The sequence below is a fragment of the Tachyglossus aculeatus genome, chromosome 10 (assembly GCF_015852505.1).
Source record: "Tachyglossus aculeatus isolate mTacAcu1 chromosome 10, mTacAcu1.pri, whole genome shotgun sequence".
Lineage (NCBI taxonomy): Eukaryota > Metazoa > Chordata > Mammalia > Monotremata > Tachyglossidae > Tachyglossus > Tachyglossus aculeatus.
The window spans coordinates 51,200,560-51,218,673 of record NC_052075.1 but is presented as its reverse complement, the minus strand read 5'-3'; the positions used below and the strand labels follow the sequence as shown (position 1 = coordinate 51,218,673).

General features: G+C 50.3%; 1 protein-coding gene across 1 annotated transcript; it reads right to left on the bottom strand.

The window, feature by feature from the left end:
• Positions 1 to 1,834: 1,834 nt before the first annotated feature.
• BAX (BCL2 associated X, apoptosis regulator) lies at positions 1,835 to 13,464 on the bottom strand. The gene is made up of 6 exons (XM_038752841.1): positions 13,391 to 13,464; positions 10,066 to 10,120; positions 9,803 to 9,964; positions 5,651 to 5,786; positions 4,141 to 4,245; positions 1,835 to 2,318 (listed from the first exon to the last, which is right to left on the bottom strand). Exons 1-6 carry the CDS (start codon positions 13,422 to 13,424, stop codon positions 2,217 to 2,219), a joined length of 594 nt encoding a protein of 197 aa, XP_038608769.1. The 5' UTR covers positions 13,425 to 13,464; the 3' UTR covers positions 1,835 to 2,216.
• Between the last annotated feature and the right edge of the window lie 4,650 nt (positions 13,465 to 18,114).

Below are 18,114 nucleotides of genomic sequence, written 5' to 3'. Positions count from 1 at the left end.
ATATACACATATATACAGGTTAAGACTCTGTGCCCCATGTGGGACAACCTGATTACCTTGTATCTACCCCAGCGCTTAGAACAGTGTTCGGAACATAGTAAGCACTGACTGTGAGCCCACTGGTGGGTAGGGACTGTCTATGTTGCCAACTTGTACTTCCCAAGCGCTTAGTACAGTGCTCTGCACACAGTAAGCGCTCAATAAATATGATTGATGATGATGATGGTATCATAATCATCACTTACTATGCGCCAGGCACTGTACTAAGCACTGGGGCGGACATAAGCTAATCAGGTTGGACACAGTTCTTGTCCCCCAGGGGGTTCACAGTCGCCATCCCCATTTTACAGATGAGAGACCTGAGGCTCAGAGAGAGAAATGACTTGTCCAAGGTCACACAGCAGACACACGGCAGAGCCAGGACTAGAAACCATGACCTTCTGACTCCCAGGCTCTGCTCTATCCACTAGGCCCTGCTGCTCCTCACTGAGGGTAGGGATCCTGCCTACTGCCTTCATTCAATTAATTCTATTCATTCATACTGCCTTTTAGACTGTAAGCCCACTATTGGGTAGGGACTGTCTCAATATGTTGCCAACTTGTACTTCCCAAGCACTTAATACAGTGCTCTGCACACAGTAAGCGCTCAATAAATATGATTGATGATGATGATTCTTCTAGCCTGTGAGCCCGTTGTCGGGTAGAGACCGTCTCTAGAGAAGCAGCGTGGCTCCGTGGAAAGAGCCCAGGCTTTGGAGTCAGGGGTCATGGGTTCAAACCCCAGCACCGTCAATTGTCAGCTGTGTGACTTTGGGCAAATCACTTCACTTCTCTGTGCCTCAGTTACCTCATCTGTAAAATGGGGCTTAAGACTGTGAGCCCCCCGTGGGACAACCTGATCACCTTGGAACCCCCCCAGCACTTAGAACAGTGCTTTGCATATAGTAAGCTCTTAATAAATGCCATCATTATTTTATGTTGCCAACTTGTACTTCCCAAGCGCTGAGTCCAGTGCTCTGCGCACCATAAGCGCTCAATAAATGAATGAATGAATGACTGAGCCCCCCTCCATCCCCCATCTTACCTCCTTCCCTTCCCCACAGCACCTGTATATATGTATATATCAATCAATCGTATTTATTGAGCGCTTACTGTGTGCAGAGTTGTATATATTACTCTATTTTACTTGTACTTATCTATCCTATTTTATTTTGTTAGTATGTTTTGTTCTCTGTCTCCCCCTTCTAGACTGTGAGCCCACTGTTGGGTAGGGACCGTCTCTATATGTTGCCAATTTGTACTTCCCAAGCGCTTAGTACAGTGCTCTGCACATAGTAAGCGCTCAATAAATACGATTGATGATGATGATGATAGGGACCCTCTCTATATGTTGCCAATTTGTACTTCCCAAGCGCTTAGTACAGTGCTCTGCACACAGTAAGTGCTCAATAAGTAAATACGATTGAATGAATGAATACGATTGAATGAATTCAATTGTTTACCTTGTGCAGAGCACTAGACTAAGCGCTTGGGAAAGTGCAATACAATAAACAGACACATTTCCTTTCCTGTATGGCATCCTGAGTCGTCTGTACAGCACTTTGTAAGCACTCAAGCAAGCCCGCTGATTGATAAGCTTAAGAACCGAGGAGGGATTGGAGCCCGCCAGAAGCGGATCATCAATCGTATTTATTGAGCGCTTACTGTGTGCAGAGCACTGTACTAAGCGCTCAGTAAGCGGATCCGGGATGCGTGCGTCTGACCCAGAATTGGGGCCCAGGTCGGATTCCGAGCACCCCCCACCCCAACCCTAGTCACACATCACACTCTCAGCCCTTGCTGCTACTCTGTTTATTGCCTTTGTCCCCTCAACGTCCCCAAACCGGTGGGGAGGGCTGGGGGTCACAGGAAGGGACAGGGGAGAGAGTCAGTAGGAAGTAGTGGTGGTCTTGGCTTTATCCCCCTCTCTCCCTCCCACGGCATCCAAAGCAAGGCAGCTGGCTCACACCCCCGTAATTAAAAAAGTAACAAACCCACCCGGCCCTCCCCCAACACGTCATAATTTATCATAAAAGCAACCCCCCCCCCGCAAAAAAACAGTTCATGGAAAAGATCCCCCAAATCTGAGATCACCCAGGGCCCCAGAGGAGAGGGGGCTGGGGGGGGGGGGCGGGGGGGCAGGGAAGGGTCTCTCTCCCCTCCCCCCACCTCGGCCCCTAGGACATCTTCCAGATGGTGAGGGACGCAGTGAGGACCCCGGCGGCGAAGATGGTGAGGGTCTGCCAGGTGGGCTTGCCGAAGTAGGAGAGGAGACCGTCCTGCGGGGAACGAACAGAGGGAACGGCAGTCAGGGGAGATGGAAAAACTGGAGGAAGGAGGGGGACAGGGAGGAACAGCAGCACGGCCTAGTGGGTAGAGCCCATGCCGAGGAGTCAGAAGGACCTGGGTTCTAATCCCGGCTGCACCACTTGTCTGCTGTGTGACCTTGGGCGAGTAACTTCACTTCTCTGGGCTTCGGTTGCCTCCTTTGTAAAATGGGGATGAACATACACTATGTCCAATACAGTATATACCCTGTAGTACCCTGTATATACCTCAGCGCTTAGAACAGTACCGGGCACATGGTAAGTGATACCATAAAATTGAAGCTCCAGGGGTTGCCCATCCACCTCCGCAGCAAACAGAGACTTCTCACCATTGGTTCTGAAGTGCTCTATCGCCTTGCCCCCTCCTACCTCACTACTCTCCTACTATAACCCAGCCGGCATGCTTCGTTCCTCCGGTGCTGGCCTCCTCGTTATATCTCAATCTCATCTATCTCACCACCGACCTCTTGCCCACATCCTGCCCCTGCCCTGGAACCCCCTCCCTTCTCGTAGCCAACAATGACTCTACCCCCATTCGAACCCTTCATTGATTCATTCATTCAATCATTTATTGAACGCCTACTGTGTGCAGAGCACTGTACTGAGCACCCGGGAAAGTACAATACGGCAGGGAAGAGAGACAATCCCTGCCCACAAAGAGCTCACAGTTATTGATCCAAGAGGCGTTCCCTGACTAAGCCTTTCTTCCCTTTTCTCCCACTCCCTTCTGCGTGGTCCCTTTATTCATCCTCCTTCCCAGCTCCTCACTGTTGGGTAGGAACCGCCTCTATATGTTGCCAACTTGTACTTCCCAAGCGCTTAGTACAGTGCTCTGCACACAGTAAGTGCTCAATAAATACGACTGATTGATTATGTACATAGTAATTTAAATAAGTAATTTAATTACTTAATAAATAATTTATTTATTTATAGTACTGTCTTGCCCTCTAGACTGGAAGCTCATTGTGGACAGGGAATGTGCCTTTTATTGTATTCTCCCAGGCGCTTAGTACAGTGCTCTGCACACAGTAAGCACTCAATAAACACGACTAATCGACTGACAGCAGAAACCATTTACTCTGCGTTCCCAAGCCCCTAATGCAAGCTTCTCCACAGCCAGCCCGGGACTCAAGAAACGCTGCTGCTACTGATCATCATCATCGTCATCATCATCAATCGTATTTATTGAGCGCTTACTATGTGCAGAGCACTGTACTAAGCACTTGGGAAGTACAAATTGGTGTCTCTATATGTTGCCAATTTGTACTTCCCAAGCGCTTAGTACTGTGCTCTGCACATAGTAAGCGCTCAATAAATACGATTGATGATGATGATGATGATATAGAGACAGTCCCTACCCAACAGTGGGCTCACAGTCTAAAAGGGGGAGACAGAGAACAAAACCAAACATGCTAAAAAAATAAAATAAATTAAGCGCTTACTATGTGCAAATAAAATAGAGTCATAAATATGTACAAACATATATACATATATACAGATGTCTATCTACTTGTTCTGTTGGGTTGTCCGTCTCCCCCTTCTAGACCGTGAGCCCGCTGTTGGGTACGGATTGTCTCATCTGTTGCCGAATTGTTCTTTCCAAGCGCTTAGGACAGTGCTCTGCACACGGTAAGCGCTCAGGACGACTGAATGAATACCGATGAATGAATTTGAGGGCTTCCAGTCAGCGCCGGGTCAGGTGAGGGAGTGGAGGAGGAAGATGGAGAATGACGGGTCGGGGCGGGGGGGAGAAGAGGACGTGTTTCCGCCTTACCCAGCCTCCCTGGGCCTGGATCCAGCCCAGCAGCCTCTCGCGCAAGAAGTCGAGGGTCCAGCCCACGATTGTGCGGATCAGCTCCGGCACCTTGGTACACAGGGCCTGGACGGGCAAGGACAGAAGGGCTTTCAGTGGTCCGCGCCCGCCGGCCCCTGCCTACACCCGAGCTAAGCCGCGGACGCACGAGGGTTGGGGTTAAGCGGTAGGACCGGTGGGATACAGAAGCGGCGTGCCTCAGTGGGAGGAGCTCGGGCTTTGGAGTCAGAGGCTCTGCCAATTTATCACTCAATCGTATTTATTGAGCGCTTACTGTGTGCAGAGCACTGTATTAAGCGCTTGGGAAGTACAACTTGGCAACATGTATTGTCACACAATTGTCAGCTGTGTGCCTTTCGGCAAGTCGCTTCACTTCTCTGGGCCTCAGTTACCTCATCTGTAAAACGAGGATGAAGGCTGTGAGCCCCCCGTGGGACAACCTGATCACCTTGTAACTTCCCCAGCGCTTAGAACAGAGCTTGGTACATAGTAAGCGCTTAATAAACGCCATCATTATGTTCGGCGCCAGGACGCCGATAACGGACATGTACTTCCCAGGCGCTTAGTACAGTGCTCTGCACACAGTAAGTGCTCAATAAATATAACTGAATGACAAGGACCAGGGGAGGGCAGCTGGGGTTGTGAGGAATGAACAGAAGCCCAACCGCCATCAGTACATTGTTAGTAATAATAATAATAATAATTGTGATATTTGTTAAGCGCTCACTATGTGCCAGGCACTGTGCTAAGCGCCGGGGGGTGGGGGGATACAAGCAAATCAGGTTGGACACAGTCCCTGTGGCAGATAGGGCTCACAGCCTTCATCCCCATTTTACAGATAAGGGAACTGAGGCCCAGAGAATAATAATAATGGCATTTGTTAAGCGCTTACTATGTGCATAGCACTGTTCTAAGCGCTGGGGAGGTTACAAGGTGATCAGGTGGCCCTATGGGGGGGGAGCTCACAGTTCTTCATCCCCATTTTCCGGATGAGGGAACTGAGGCCCAGAGAAGTGAAGTGACTGGTCCAAGGTCATACAGCAGACACGTGGCCAAGCCGGGATTAGAAGCCAGGTCCTACTGACTCCCAGAGCCCTGCGCTATCCACTAGGCCATACTGCTTCACCCTATTGTACACTCCCAAGTGCGTAGTATAAAGCTCTGCACGGAGCAGGTGCTCAATAAATATGATTAACAGGTGGGATCGTGCCACCAGTTCCCATCCCCTTTCCCCACTCTACACCTGCTCAGGTGCCAGCATGCATCACTCTACCCCAGAGCAGCCCTCTGATCCCCCCACATTTTGCGGGGGGTTTTCTGGCCCAACCTGGGGGTCTCAGCAGCAGAGTGGCGGGTTAGGTAGACCTTTTGGGGGGTTTTCGGTGCTCTGTGCGCCGCCCCCTGTGACCCCCCCTGCCCCCCCCGGGTCCCCTCCCCTGCCTCATTTCCCCCACCACGCCCCTCTTCCTACCCTGAGCACAAGTTTGCAGGCAAAGTAGAACAGGGCGACCACTCGGCCCCAGTTGAAGGTGCCGTCAGCGAACATTTCAGCTGCCACTCGGAAGAAGACGTCGCGGGGGGAGGCGGTGTCCACCGATTCAATCATTCTGAGGGGAGCAGGAACTGAGTGAGGACCCCAGTGACTGACTGTTCCCTCCCCCAGACTGTCACCTCTTTACAAGAAGTCCCTCCTGGCTGGGAACCCATCTTCTAACTCGACAGCATCTATCTCGCTGCCGACCTCTTGCTTGCGTCCTGCCGCTGGCCTGGAATGCCCTCCCTCCTACCTGACAGTCACTCTCCTCTCCTTCAAAGTCTTAATGAAAGCACACCTCCTCCAAGAGGCCTTCCCTCATTAAGCCCTCATTTCCTCTTCTCCCACTCCCTTCTGCTTCACCACGACTTGCTCCCCTTATTTATCCCCCCTCCCAGCCCCACGACACTTTACGGACATACCCGTAATTTATTTATATTCACGTCCACCTCCCCCTCTGGACTAGCAGCTTGTTGTGGGCCGGGAACGCGCCCACCAACTCTGTTTTATCGTACTCTCCCACGTTCTCAGTACAGTGCTCCGCACACAGTAAGCATTTAATTAATATGACTGATTGATGACCCCAAGAGCTTTATGTTTGGTATTCTGCCCAGACTAGGTGCTCAATAAACACTACTGATGTAAGCGCCTTGTGGACAAGATCAGGTCCGCCAACTCCAATAATAATAATAATGATGATGATGGTATTAGTTAAGCACTATATGCCAAGCACTAAGCGCCGGGGTAGATACAAGGTCATCAGGTTGTCCCACATGGGGCTCACGGTCTTAATCCGTGGACTGTGAGCCCACTGTTGGGTAGGGACTGTCTCTATATGTTGCCAACTTGTACTTCCCAAGCGCTTGGTACAGTGCTCTGCACACAGTAAGCGCTCAATAAATACGATTGATTGATTGATTAATCCCCATTTTACAGATGAGGTCACTGAGGCACAGAGAAGTGAAGGTGACTGGCCCCCAGCCTCACAGCAGACAAACGGAGGAGCCGGGATTAGACCCCCCCGACCTCTGACTCCCGAGCCCGGGCTCTTTCCACCGAGGCACGCTGCTCCCTTGTATTCCTTGTACAGCTCTACTGTATTTTCTCAAGCACTCAGTACAGTGTTCTGCATACAGTAAGTGCTCACTAAATATGATCGATTCAGCAGGGAGAGTTCATCGGAGCCCTACCCACAGCCTGTCCCTCAAGGTTTGGTCTTGCCAGGATCCCAGGCGGCAGTCGGCCCCCTCCCACCTTCCGAATCCTGGGCACTGGCCCCCGTGGGATCAGGTAAGTGGGGGTAAAGTCTTTTAGACTGGGAGCCCACTGTTGGGTAGGGACTGTCTCTATATGTTGCCAATTTGTACTTCCCAAGCGCTTGGTACAGTGCTCTGCACATAGTAAGCGCTCAATAAATACGATTGATGATGATGATGGTAAAGGCTTCCACTGGTTTGGTCCTTATTTTGGCTGGCTGCATAAAAGGGGGAGTGGGCTCCCCGCCTCCACCCCCTCGGCTTCTTCGAATTTGGACGGCAGCTCCCAGCGTGTATCGCGGTGGGTACAGAGGGCAAAAATATGAACCAGAGCTACTGTGTATGAACGCCGTACCCGTCAATAGCGTCTGGCAAGGTGGGTCAATAAGGAAGCCAGTAAAAGAGTTCAGTCGGAGTGATTACTACTTTTTAAAAGGCACACCTCCTCCAAGAGGCCTTCCTTAAGCCCCCCGTCTATCTCCCCTCTCTAGACTGTAAACTCATTGTGGGCAGGGAACGTCTCCCCCTCTTCCCCCCTCCATCACCTCCTTCCCTTCCCCACAGCACCTGTACATATGTATATGTGTTTGTACATATTTATTACTCTATTTATTCATTTATTTTACTTGTACATATCTATTCTATTTATTTTGTTAATGTTTTGTTTTGTTCTGTCTCCCCCTTCTAGACTGTGAGCCCACTGCTGGGTAGGGACCGTCTCTATGTGTTGCCAACTTGTGCTTCCCAAGCGCTTAGTACAGTGCTCTGCACACAGTAAGCGCTCAATAAATACGATTGATTGATTAATTGTTATAGTGTACTCTCCCAAACGCTTAGGGCAGTGCTCTGCACATGGTAAGCGCTCAATAAATGTGACTGCCTGACTGGCCAAGAGTTTCTCCGGTCCTGAGAGACGCGGCCCCGGGTTCGGCTAGGTTTCCAGCAGGCAAGTGGCCAGGACAATGGGGTTTTTGATCCCAGGGGTCTGGGGGTGATGGAAGAAGGGAAAAAGCGTGGCTCAATGGGAAGAGTCCAGGCTTCTTAGTCAGAGGTCATGGGTTCTAATCCCGGCTCCGCCACTTCTCAGCTGTGTGACTTTGGGCAAGTCACTTAATAATAATAATGATGGTATTTGTTAAGCGCTTACTATGTGCCAAGCACTGTTCTAAGCGCTGGGTGATCAGGTTGTCCCACGTGGGGCTCGCAGTCTTCATCCCCATTTTCCAGATGAGGTAACTGAGGCCCAGAGAAGTGAAGCGACTTGCCCCAAGTCACCCACCTGACCGGTGGTGGAACCGGGATTAGAACCCACGACCTCTGACTCCCCAGACCAGGCTCTTGCCATTAAGCCACGCTGCTTCTCTGTGCCTCAGTAACCCCATCTGTAAAATGGGAATTAAGACCCTGAGCCCCAGGTGGGACAACCTGATGACCCTGTAATAATAATAACAATGTTGGTATCTGTTCAGCGCTTACTATGTGCCAAGCCCTGTTCTCAGCACTGGGGGGATACAAGGTGATCAGGTTGTCCCACGTGGGGCTCACAGTCTTAATCCTTGCGTCTCCCCCAGCGCTTAGAACGGGGCTTGGAACATCTTCTAGACTGTAAGCCCGTTGTTGGGTAGGGACCATCTCTTTCTGTTGCCAACTTGTACTTCCCAAGCGCTTAGTACAGTGCTCTGCACACAGTAAGCACTCAATAAATACGGTTGAATGAATGAATAGTAAAGTAAAATAAATGGTGGTGTTTGTTAAGGGCTTACTATGTGCCAAGCCCTACTCTAAGTGCTGGGGAGGTTACAAGGTGATCAGAGCTTGTGGGTTCTAATCCCAGCTCCGCCACCCGTCCGCTGTGTGACTCTGGCCAAGTCACTTCACTTGCAGCATGGCTCAGTGAAAAGAGCCCGGGCTTTGGAGTCAGAGGTCATGGGTTCCAATCCCGGCTCTGCCAGCTGTCAGCTGTGTGACTTTGGGCAAGTCACTTCACTTCTCTGGGCCTCGGTGACCTCATCTGTAAAATGGGGATGAAGACTGTGAGCCCCACATGGGACAACCTGATCACCTTGTAACCTCCCCAGTGCTTAGACCAGTGCTTGGCTCATAGTAAGCGCTTAATAAATGCCATCATTATTATATTATTATTCTCTGGGCCTCTGTTCCCTCATCTGGAAAGTGGGGATGAAGACTGGGAGCCCCATGGGGACAACCTGATCACCTTGTATCTCGTGGCTCAGTGGAAAGAGCCCGGGCTTGGGAGTCAGAGGTCATGGGTTCATATCCCAGCTCCGCCAATTGTCAGCTGGGTGACTTTGGGCAAGTCACTTCACTGGGCCTCAGTGACCTCATCTGTCAAATGGGGATGAAGACTGTGAGCCCCCTGTGGGACAACCTGATCACCTTGTACCCTCCCCAGAGCTTAGCACAGTGCTTTGCACATAAGTGATCAATAAATACCATCATTATTATTATTGTTGTTATCCCCCCCAGTGCTTATTACAGGGCTTGGCACCGAGTAAGCGCCTAACAAATGGAGAAGCATCGTGGCTCAGTGGAAAGAGCCCGGGCTTTGGAGTCAGAGGTCATGGGTTCAAATCCCAGCTCCGTGATTTTGGGCAAGTCACTTCACTTCTCTGGGCCTCAGCGACCTCATCTGTAAAATGGGGATGAAGACTGTGAGCCCCCCTTGTAACCTCCCCAGCGCTTAGAACAGTGCTTTGCACATAGTAAGCGCTTAATAAATGCCATCATTATTACTGCTATTATCAGACTGTCCCACGTGAGGGGTCAGGAGAGAGCATCATCCCCCAGGGGAGGGAGCGGGGGGACGTGGCACCTCTGCAGCTCCATGTTATTGTCCAGTTCGTCCCCGATCCTGCGCAGGCATTCGCTGAGCCGCTTGGTGGAAGCGTCGGGGGGCGGCAGCTCCGAGCCCCCCAGCTGCTCCGGGGTCAGGTCCGGGCCCCCCTCCACGTGCGCCACCCGGTCCTGGATGAACCTGGGCGGGAGGGGCACAGGTGGGCGAGGGGCCCAGGTGGCCGACGGGCCCAGGCATCGCCCCCCCACCCCCCCACCGCCCGTCCGGCCGCCCCCTCTCACCCCTGAAGCAGCAAGGCCCCGGTCTTCATGATCTGCTCGGAGCTGGTGGCGGAGGCTGCGGGGAAAATGAGCGGGCCGTCAGCGGAGGGGAGACCAATTTATGTTGCCAACTTGTACTTCCCAAGCGCTTAGTACAGTGCTCTGCACACAGTAAGCATTCCATAAATGATTGAATGAATGAATCACGTCGCCCACTCCTACCTCACCTCCCTTCTCCCCTTTTCCAGCCCAGCTGGCACCCTCCGCTCCTCCGCCGCTAATCTCCTCACCGTGCCTCGTTCTCCTGTCCCGCCGTCGACCCCCGGCCCACGTCCTCCCCCGGGCCTGGAATGCCCTCCCTCTGCCCATCCGCCAAGCTAGCTCTCTTCCTCCCTTCAAGGCCCTACTGAGAGCTCACCTCCTCCAGGAGGCCTTCCCACACTGAGCCCCCTTTTCCTCTCCTCCTCCCCACCCTACCTCCTTCCCCTCCCCACAGCACCTGTATATATGTATGTACTTACTACTCTATTAATTTTATTAGCACATATTCTATTTATTTTATTTTGTTAATATGCCTTGTTTTGTTGTCTGTCTCCCCCTCCTAGACTGTGAGCCCGCTGTTGGGTAGGGACAGCACCTGTATATATGAATATATGTTTTTACATATTTACTACTCTATTTTACTTTGTTAGTATGTTTGGTTTTGTTCTCTGCCTCCCCCTTTTAGACTGTGAGCCCACTGTTGGGTAGGGACTGTCTCTCTATGTTGCCAACTTGGACTTCCCAAGGGCTTGGTACAGTGCTCTGCACACAGTAAGCGCTCAACAAATACGACTGATTGACTGATTGATTGACCGTCTCTATATGTTGCCAACTTGGACTTCCCAAGCGCTTAGTCCGGTGCTCTGCACACAGTAAGCGCTCAATAAATACGATTGATTGATTGATTGACCGTCTTTATATGTTGCCAACTTGGACATCCCAAGCGCTTAGTCCACTGCTCTGCACACAGTAAGTGCTCAATAAATATGATTGATTGATTGATTGACCGTCTCTATATGTTGCCAACTTGGGCTTCCCAAGCGCTTGGTACAGTGCTCTGCACACAGTAAGCACTTAATAAATACGATTGATTGACTGATTGACCATCTCTCTATGTTGCCAACTTGGACTTCCCAATAATAATAATAATGGCATTTGTTAAGCTCTATGTGCAAAGCACTATTCTAAGCGCTGGGGGAATACAAGGTGATTAGGTTGCCCCACGGGGGAGCTCACAGTCTTAATCCCCATTTTACAGATGAGGGAACTGAGGCTCAGAGAAGTGAAGTGACTTGCCCAAAGTCACCCAGCTGACAGTTGGCAGAGCCGAGATTTGAACCCCTGACCTCTGACTCCAAAGCCCAAGCTCTTTCCACTGAGCCACGCTGCTTCTCAGTCACGCTGCTTCTGCTTCCCAAGCGCTTAGTCCAGTGCTCTGCACACAGTAAGCGCTCAATAAATACGATTGATTGACTGATTGATTGACCATCTCTATAGGTTGCCAACTTGGACTTCCCAAGCGCTTAGTCCAGTGCTCTGCACACAGTCAGCGCTCAATAAATACGATTGACTTATTGATTGACTGTCTCTATATGTTGCCAACTTGGACTTCCCAAGCGCTTAGTCCAGTGCTCTGCACACAGTCCGCGCTCAATAAATACGACTGATTGATTGTCTCTATATGTTGCCAACTTGGACTTCCCAAGCGCTTAGTCCAGTGCTCTGCACACAGTAAGCGCTCACTAAATACGATTGACTGATTGATTGACCGTCTTTATATGATGCCAACTTGGACTTCCCGAGCGCCTGGTCCAGTGCTCTGCACACAGTCAGCGCTCACTAAATACGATTGACTGATTGATTGACCATCTCTCTATGTTGCCAACTTGGGCTTCCCGAGCGCTTAGTCCAGTGCTCTGCACACAGTAAGCGCTCAATAAATATGATTGACTGATTGATTGACCGTCTCTCTATGTTGCCAACTTGGGCTTCCCAAGCGCTTGGTCCAGTGCTCTGCACACAGTAAGCGCTCAATAAATACGATTGATTAATTGATTGACCGTCTCTATATGTTGCCAACTTGGGCTTCCCGAGCGCTTAGTCCAGTGCTCTGCACACAGTAAGCGCTCAATAAATATGACTGACTGATTGATTGACCGTCTCTCTATGTTGCCAACTTGGGCTTCCCAAGCGCTTGGTCCAGTGCTCTGCACACAGTAAGCGCTCAATAAATACGATTGATTAATTGATTGACCGTCTCTATATGTTGCCAACTTGGACTTCCCAAGCACTTGGTCCACTGCTCTGCACACAGTAAGCGCTCAATAAATACGATTGATTAATTGATTGACCGTCTCTATATGTTGCCAACCTGGGCTTCCCAAGCGCTTGGTCCAGTGCTCTGCACACAGTAAGCGCTCAATAAATACGATTGATTAATTGATTGACCGTCTCTATATGTTGCCAACTTGGGCTTCCCGAGCGCTTAGTCCAGTGCTCTGCACACAGTAAGCGCTCAATAAATATGACTGACTGATTGATTGACCGTCTCTCTATGTTGCCAACTTGGGCTTCCCAAGCGCTTGGTCCAGTGCTCTGCACACAGTAAGCGCTCAATAAATATGATTGATTAATTGATTGACCGTCTCTCTATGTTGCCAACTTGGACTTCCCAGGCGCTTAGTGCAGTGCTCTGCACACAGTAAGCGCTCAATAAATACGATTGATTGATTGACTGACCGTCTCTATATGTTGCCAACTTGGGCTTCCCGAGCGCTTGGTCCAGTGCTCCGCACACAGTAAGCGCTCAATAAATACGACTGATTGATTGATCGTCTCTATATGTTGCCAACTTGGACTTCCCAAGCGCTTAGTCCAGTGCTCTGCACACAGCAAGCGCTCAATAAATACGACTGATTGACTGATTGATTGACCGTCTCTCTATGTTGCCAACTTGGACTTCCCAGGCGCTTAGTGCAGTGCTCTGCACACAGTAAGCGCTCAATAAATACGATTGATTGATTGATTGACCGTCTCTCTATGTTGCCAACTTGGACTTCCCAAGCGCTTAGTGCAGTGCTCTGCACACAGTAAGGGCTCACTAAATACGACTGAATGAATGAATGAATGACAGGGTCGGGGCAGCACCGGGCAAGTCCGGGCCTGCCCGGGTGCCCTGGGGGGAGGGGAGGGGCCGCCCGGGGGGGTTGGGGGTCTCTGGTGTGTGTGTGTTTTTTTTTGTGTGTGTGTGTGTGTGTGTTTTTGTGTGTTTTTTGTGTGCGTTTGTGTGTGTGCGTGTGCTCACCCCCGCTTCTGGGCTGGTCCCCGGAGCCCTCCATCGCGCCTCTCCCGCCGCCGCTCCCGCCCTTCCCGGTAACCGGGCGGCCTCGGCGCCCACCCCGGCCACGTGACACCGGCCCCCCCCTCGTCACGTGACCCCGGCGACACCGCTCCCTCCCCCCGCCACGTGACTTCAGGCACCACCCTCGCCCCCCGCCACGTGACCGCGAACGCGCGCTCGTTCAATCCATCACTCGTATTTACTGAGCGCTTACCGCGTGCAGAGCACTGGACTAAGCGCTTGGGAAGTCCAAGTTGGCAACATCTAGAGACAGTCCCTATCCAACCGTGGGCTCACAGTCTAGAAGGGGGAGACAGAGAACAAAACCAAACATACTAACATAGTAAAATAAATAGAATAGATATAATAATAATAATAATGGCATTTGTTGAGCGCTTACTATGTGCAGAGCACTGTTCTAAGCGCTGGGGGTGGATACAAGGCGATCAGGTTGTCCCACGTGGGGCTCACAGTCTTAATCCCCATTTTACAGATGAAGTAACTGAGGCTCAGAGAAGTTAAGTGACTTGCCCAGGGTCACACAGCAGACATGTGGCGGAGCCGGGATTTGAACCCTTGACCTCTGACTCCAAAGCCCGGGCTCTTCTCCACTGAGCCACGCTGCTCAAGTAAAATAAATAAATAGAGTAATAAATATGTACAAACATATATACATATATACAGGGGCTGTGGGGAAGGGATTCACTCATTCATGCCTTCAATCACATTTATCGAGCGCTTACTGTGTGCAGAGCACTGGACGAAGCGCTTGGGAAGTCCAAGTTGGCAACATGTAGAGACGGTCCCTATCATTCAGTCGATCGTATTTATTGAGCGCTTACTGTGTGCAGAGCACTGGACAAAGCGCTTGGGAAGTCCAAGTTGGCAACATCTAGAGACGGTCCCTATCAATCAATCAGTCAATCATATTTATTGAGCACTTACTGTGTGCAGAGCACTGGACGAAGCGCTTGGGAAGTCCAAGTTGGCAGCATCTAGAGACGGTCCCTATCAATCAATCAGTCAATCGTATTTATTGAGCGCTTACTGTGTGCAGAGCACTGGATGAAGCGCTTGGGAAGTCCAAGTTGGCAGCATCTAGAGACGGTCCCTATCAATCAATCAATCAATCGTATTTATTGAGCGCTTACTGTGTGCAGAGCACTGGACGAAGCGCTTGGGAAGTCCAAGTTGGCAACATCTAGAGACGGTCCCTGCCCAACAGCGGGCTCACAGTCTAGAAGGGGGAGACAGACAACAAAACAAAACACATTAACACAATAAAATAAATAGAATAAATATGTACAAATAAAATAGAGTAACAAATACGCACAAACATATATACAGCTATACTCTCGTCACGTGACCGCGGACGCCGCACTCACCCCATCCGTCACGTGACCTCGGACACCACCCTCGCCCCCCGCCACGTGACCGCAAACGCACACTCGTTTACTCATTCATCCCTTCAATCGCGTTTATCGAGCGCTTACTGCGTGCAGAGCACTGGACGAAGGGCTTGGGAAGTCCAAGTTGGCAACATCTAGGGACGGTCCCTACCCAACAGCGGGCTCACAGCCTAGAAGGGGGAGACAGACAACAAAACAAGACATTAACAGAATAAAATAAATGGAATAAATATGTACAAACAAAATAGAGTAATAAATACGTACAAACATACAGACATATATATACTCTCGTCATGTGACCGCGGACGCCGCATTCATACTCTCCGTCATACATTCATAATCACCGTTAGGCCTCGTTCTCGCCTGTCCCGCCATCGACCCCAGGCCCACGTCCTCCCCCGGGCCTGGAATGCCCTCCCTCTGCCCATCCGCCAAGCTAGCTCTCTTCCTCCCTTCTCAAGGCCCTGCTGAGAGCTCACCTCCTCCAAGAGGCCTTCCCACACTGAGCCCCCTCCTTCCTCTCCCCCTCGTCCGTCTCCATCCCCCCCGTCTTACCTCCTTCCCTTCCCCACAACACCTGTATATAGGTATATATGTTTGTACATGTTTATTACTCTATTTATTTTACTTGTACATATCTATTCTATTTATTTTATTAGTATGTTTGGTTTTGTTCTCTGTCTCCCCCTTCTAGACTGTGAGCCCACTGTTGGATAGGGACTGTCTCTATATGTTGCCAGCTTGGACTTCCCAAGCGCTTAGTCCAGTGCTCTGCACACAGTAAGCGCTCAATAAATACGATTGATTGATTGAGTGATACTCTCGTCACGTGATCGCGGACGCCGCAGTCACACCCACCGTCACGTGACCTCAGACCCCTCCCTCGCCCGCCTCCCCCGTCACGTGACAAGCGCCAACTCACCTGCACCACGTGACCACCGGTCCGGGCGCGGCACCCGCCGCAAAAACTATCACGTGACTCCGAAACCCCCAGGTGACCCAGCCCCCTCCCTATAATAATAATAATGATGGCATTTATTAAGCGCTTACTACGTGCAAAGCACTGGTCTAAGCGCTGGGGAGGTTGCAAGGTGATCAGGTTGTCTCATGTGGGGCTCACAGTCTTCATCCCCATTTGACAGATGAGGGAACTGAGGCCCAGAGAAGTGAAGTGACTTGCCCAAAGTCACACAGCTGACAAGTGGCAGAGCTGGGATTTGAACCCATGACCACTGATTCCAAAGCCCGGGCTCTATCCTCTGAGCCACGCTATAATGATGGCATTTGTTAAGCACTTAATATGCACAAAGCACTGTTCTAAGCGCTGGGGGGATACAAGGGAATCAGGTTGTCCCACGTGGGGCTCACAATCTTAATCCCCATTTGACAGATGAGGGAACTGAGGCACAAAGAATAATAATAATGATGGTATTTGATAAGCGCTTACTATGTGCCAAGCACTGTTCTAAGAGCCGGGGGGATACAAGGGAATCAGGTTGTCCCACGTGGGGCTCAGTCCTCATCCCCATTTGACAGATGAGAGAATTGAGGCACAAAGAATAATAATAATGATGGCATTTGTTAAGTGCTTACTGTGTGAGACACTAAGTGCTGCGGGGGTGGGGGGGTAGAGAAGCAGCGTGGCTCAGTGGAAAGATCGCGGGCTTTGGAGTCAGAGGTCGTGGGTTCAAATCCCGGCTCCACCAATTGTCAGCTGTGTGACTTTGGGCAAGTCACTTAACTTCTCTGGGCCTCAGTTACCTCATCTGTAAAATGGGGATGAAGACTGTGAGCCCTCCATGGGACAACCTGATCACCTTGTAACCTCCCCAGCGCTTAGAACAGTGCTTTGCACATAGTAAGCGCTTAATAAATGCCATCATTATTATTATTATTATTATTACAAGGGAATCAGGTTGTCCCAGGGGGGCTCACAGTCTTCATCCCCATTTGACAGATGAGGTAACTGAGGTCCAGAGGAGTGAAGTGACTTCCTCAAGGTAACACAGCTGACAAGTGACGGAGCTGGGATTAGAACCCATGGCCTCTGACTCCTCCCAAGCCCGGGCTCTTTCCACTGAGCCATGATTTGCGCCTTTAATCCTTCGCCCATTGACTCGTGACAGGGACGGGGTCTTTGCATATTACTTTGCATCTTATTTACAAAAAGTGCTATTAATATAAGAAGGGGAACAGGGTTTTGTGAAGCAAAAAAAATCCCACCAGAAACAGAAGCAGCATGGTTTAGTGGAAAGAGCCAGGGCTTGGGAGTCAGAGGTCGTGGGTTCTAATCCCAGCTCCACCACTTGTCAGCTGTGTGACTTTGGGCAAGTCACTTCACTCCTCTGGACCTCAGTTACCTCATCTGTCAAATGGGGATGAAGACTGTGAGCCCCCCTGGAACAACCTGATTCCCTTGTACACCCCCCCTACCCCCAGCACTTAGAACAGTGCTTGACACATAGTAAGCGCTTAACAAATGCCATCATTATTATTATTCTTTGTGCTCTGTGACCTTAGGCAAGCCACTTAACTTCTCTGTGCCTCAGTGACCTCATCTGTAAAACTGGGAAGAAGACCGTGAGCCCCACGTGGGACCGCCTGATTACCTTGTATCTCCCCCAGTGCTTAAAATAGTGCTTGGTACATAGTAAGTGCTTAACAAATACCATTATTATTATTATTATTATTAGAACTGTAGCAGGAACGGATGAGCATGGTCTAGTGGAAAGAGCAAAGACATGGGAGTTAAGAGGTCTGGATTGATGATGACGATGGTATTTGTTAAGCGCTTACTGTGTGCCAAGCACCGTTCTAAGCACTGGGATAGATACAAGGTTATCAGTTGTCCGACGTGGGGCTCACGGTCTTAATCCCCATTTTACAGATGAGGGAACTGAGGCACAGAGAAGTGAAGTGACTTGCCCCAACTCACACAGCTCATAAGTGGTGGAATCGGGATTAATAATAATAATAATATAGGCATTTGTTAAGCGCTTACTATAATAATAATAATAATGATGGTATTTGTTAAGCGCTTACTATGTGCAAAGCACTGTTCTAAGTGCTGGGGGGATACAAGGTGATCAGGTTGTCCCACATGGGGCTCACAGTCTTAATCCCCATTTTACAGATGAGGGAACTGAGGCACAGAGAAGTGAAGTGACTTGCCCAAAGTCAGAAAGCTGATAAGTGATGGAGCTGGGATTAGAACCCACGACCTCTGACTCCCAAGCCCTGGCTCCTTCCACTAAACCACACTGCTTCACGACCTCTGAC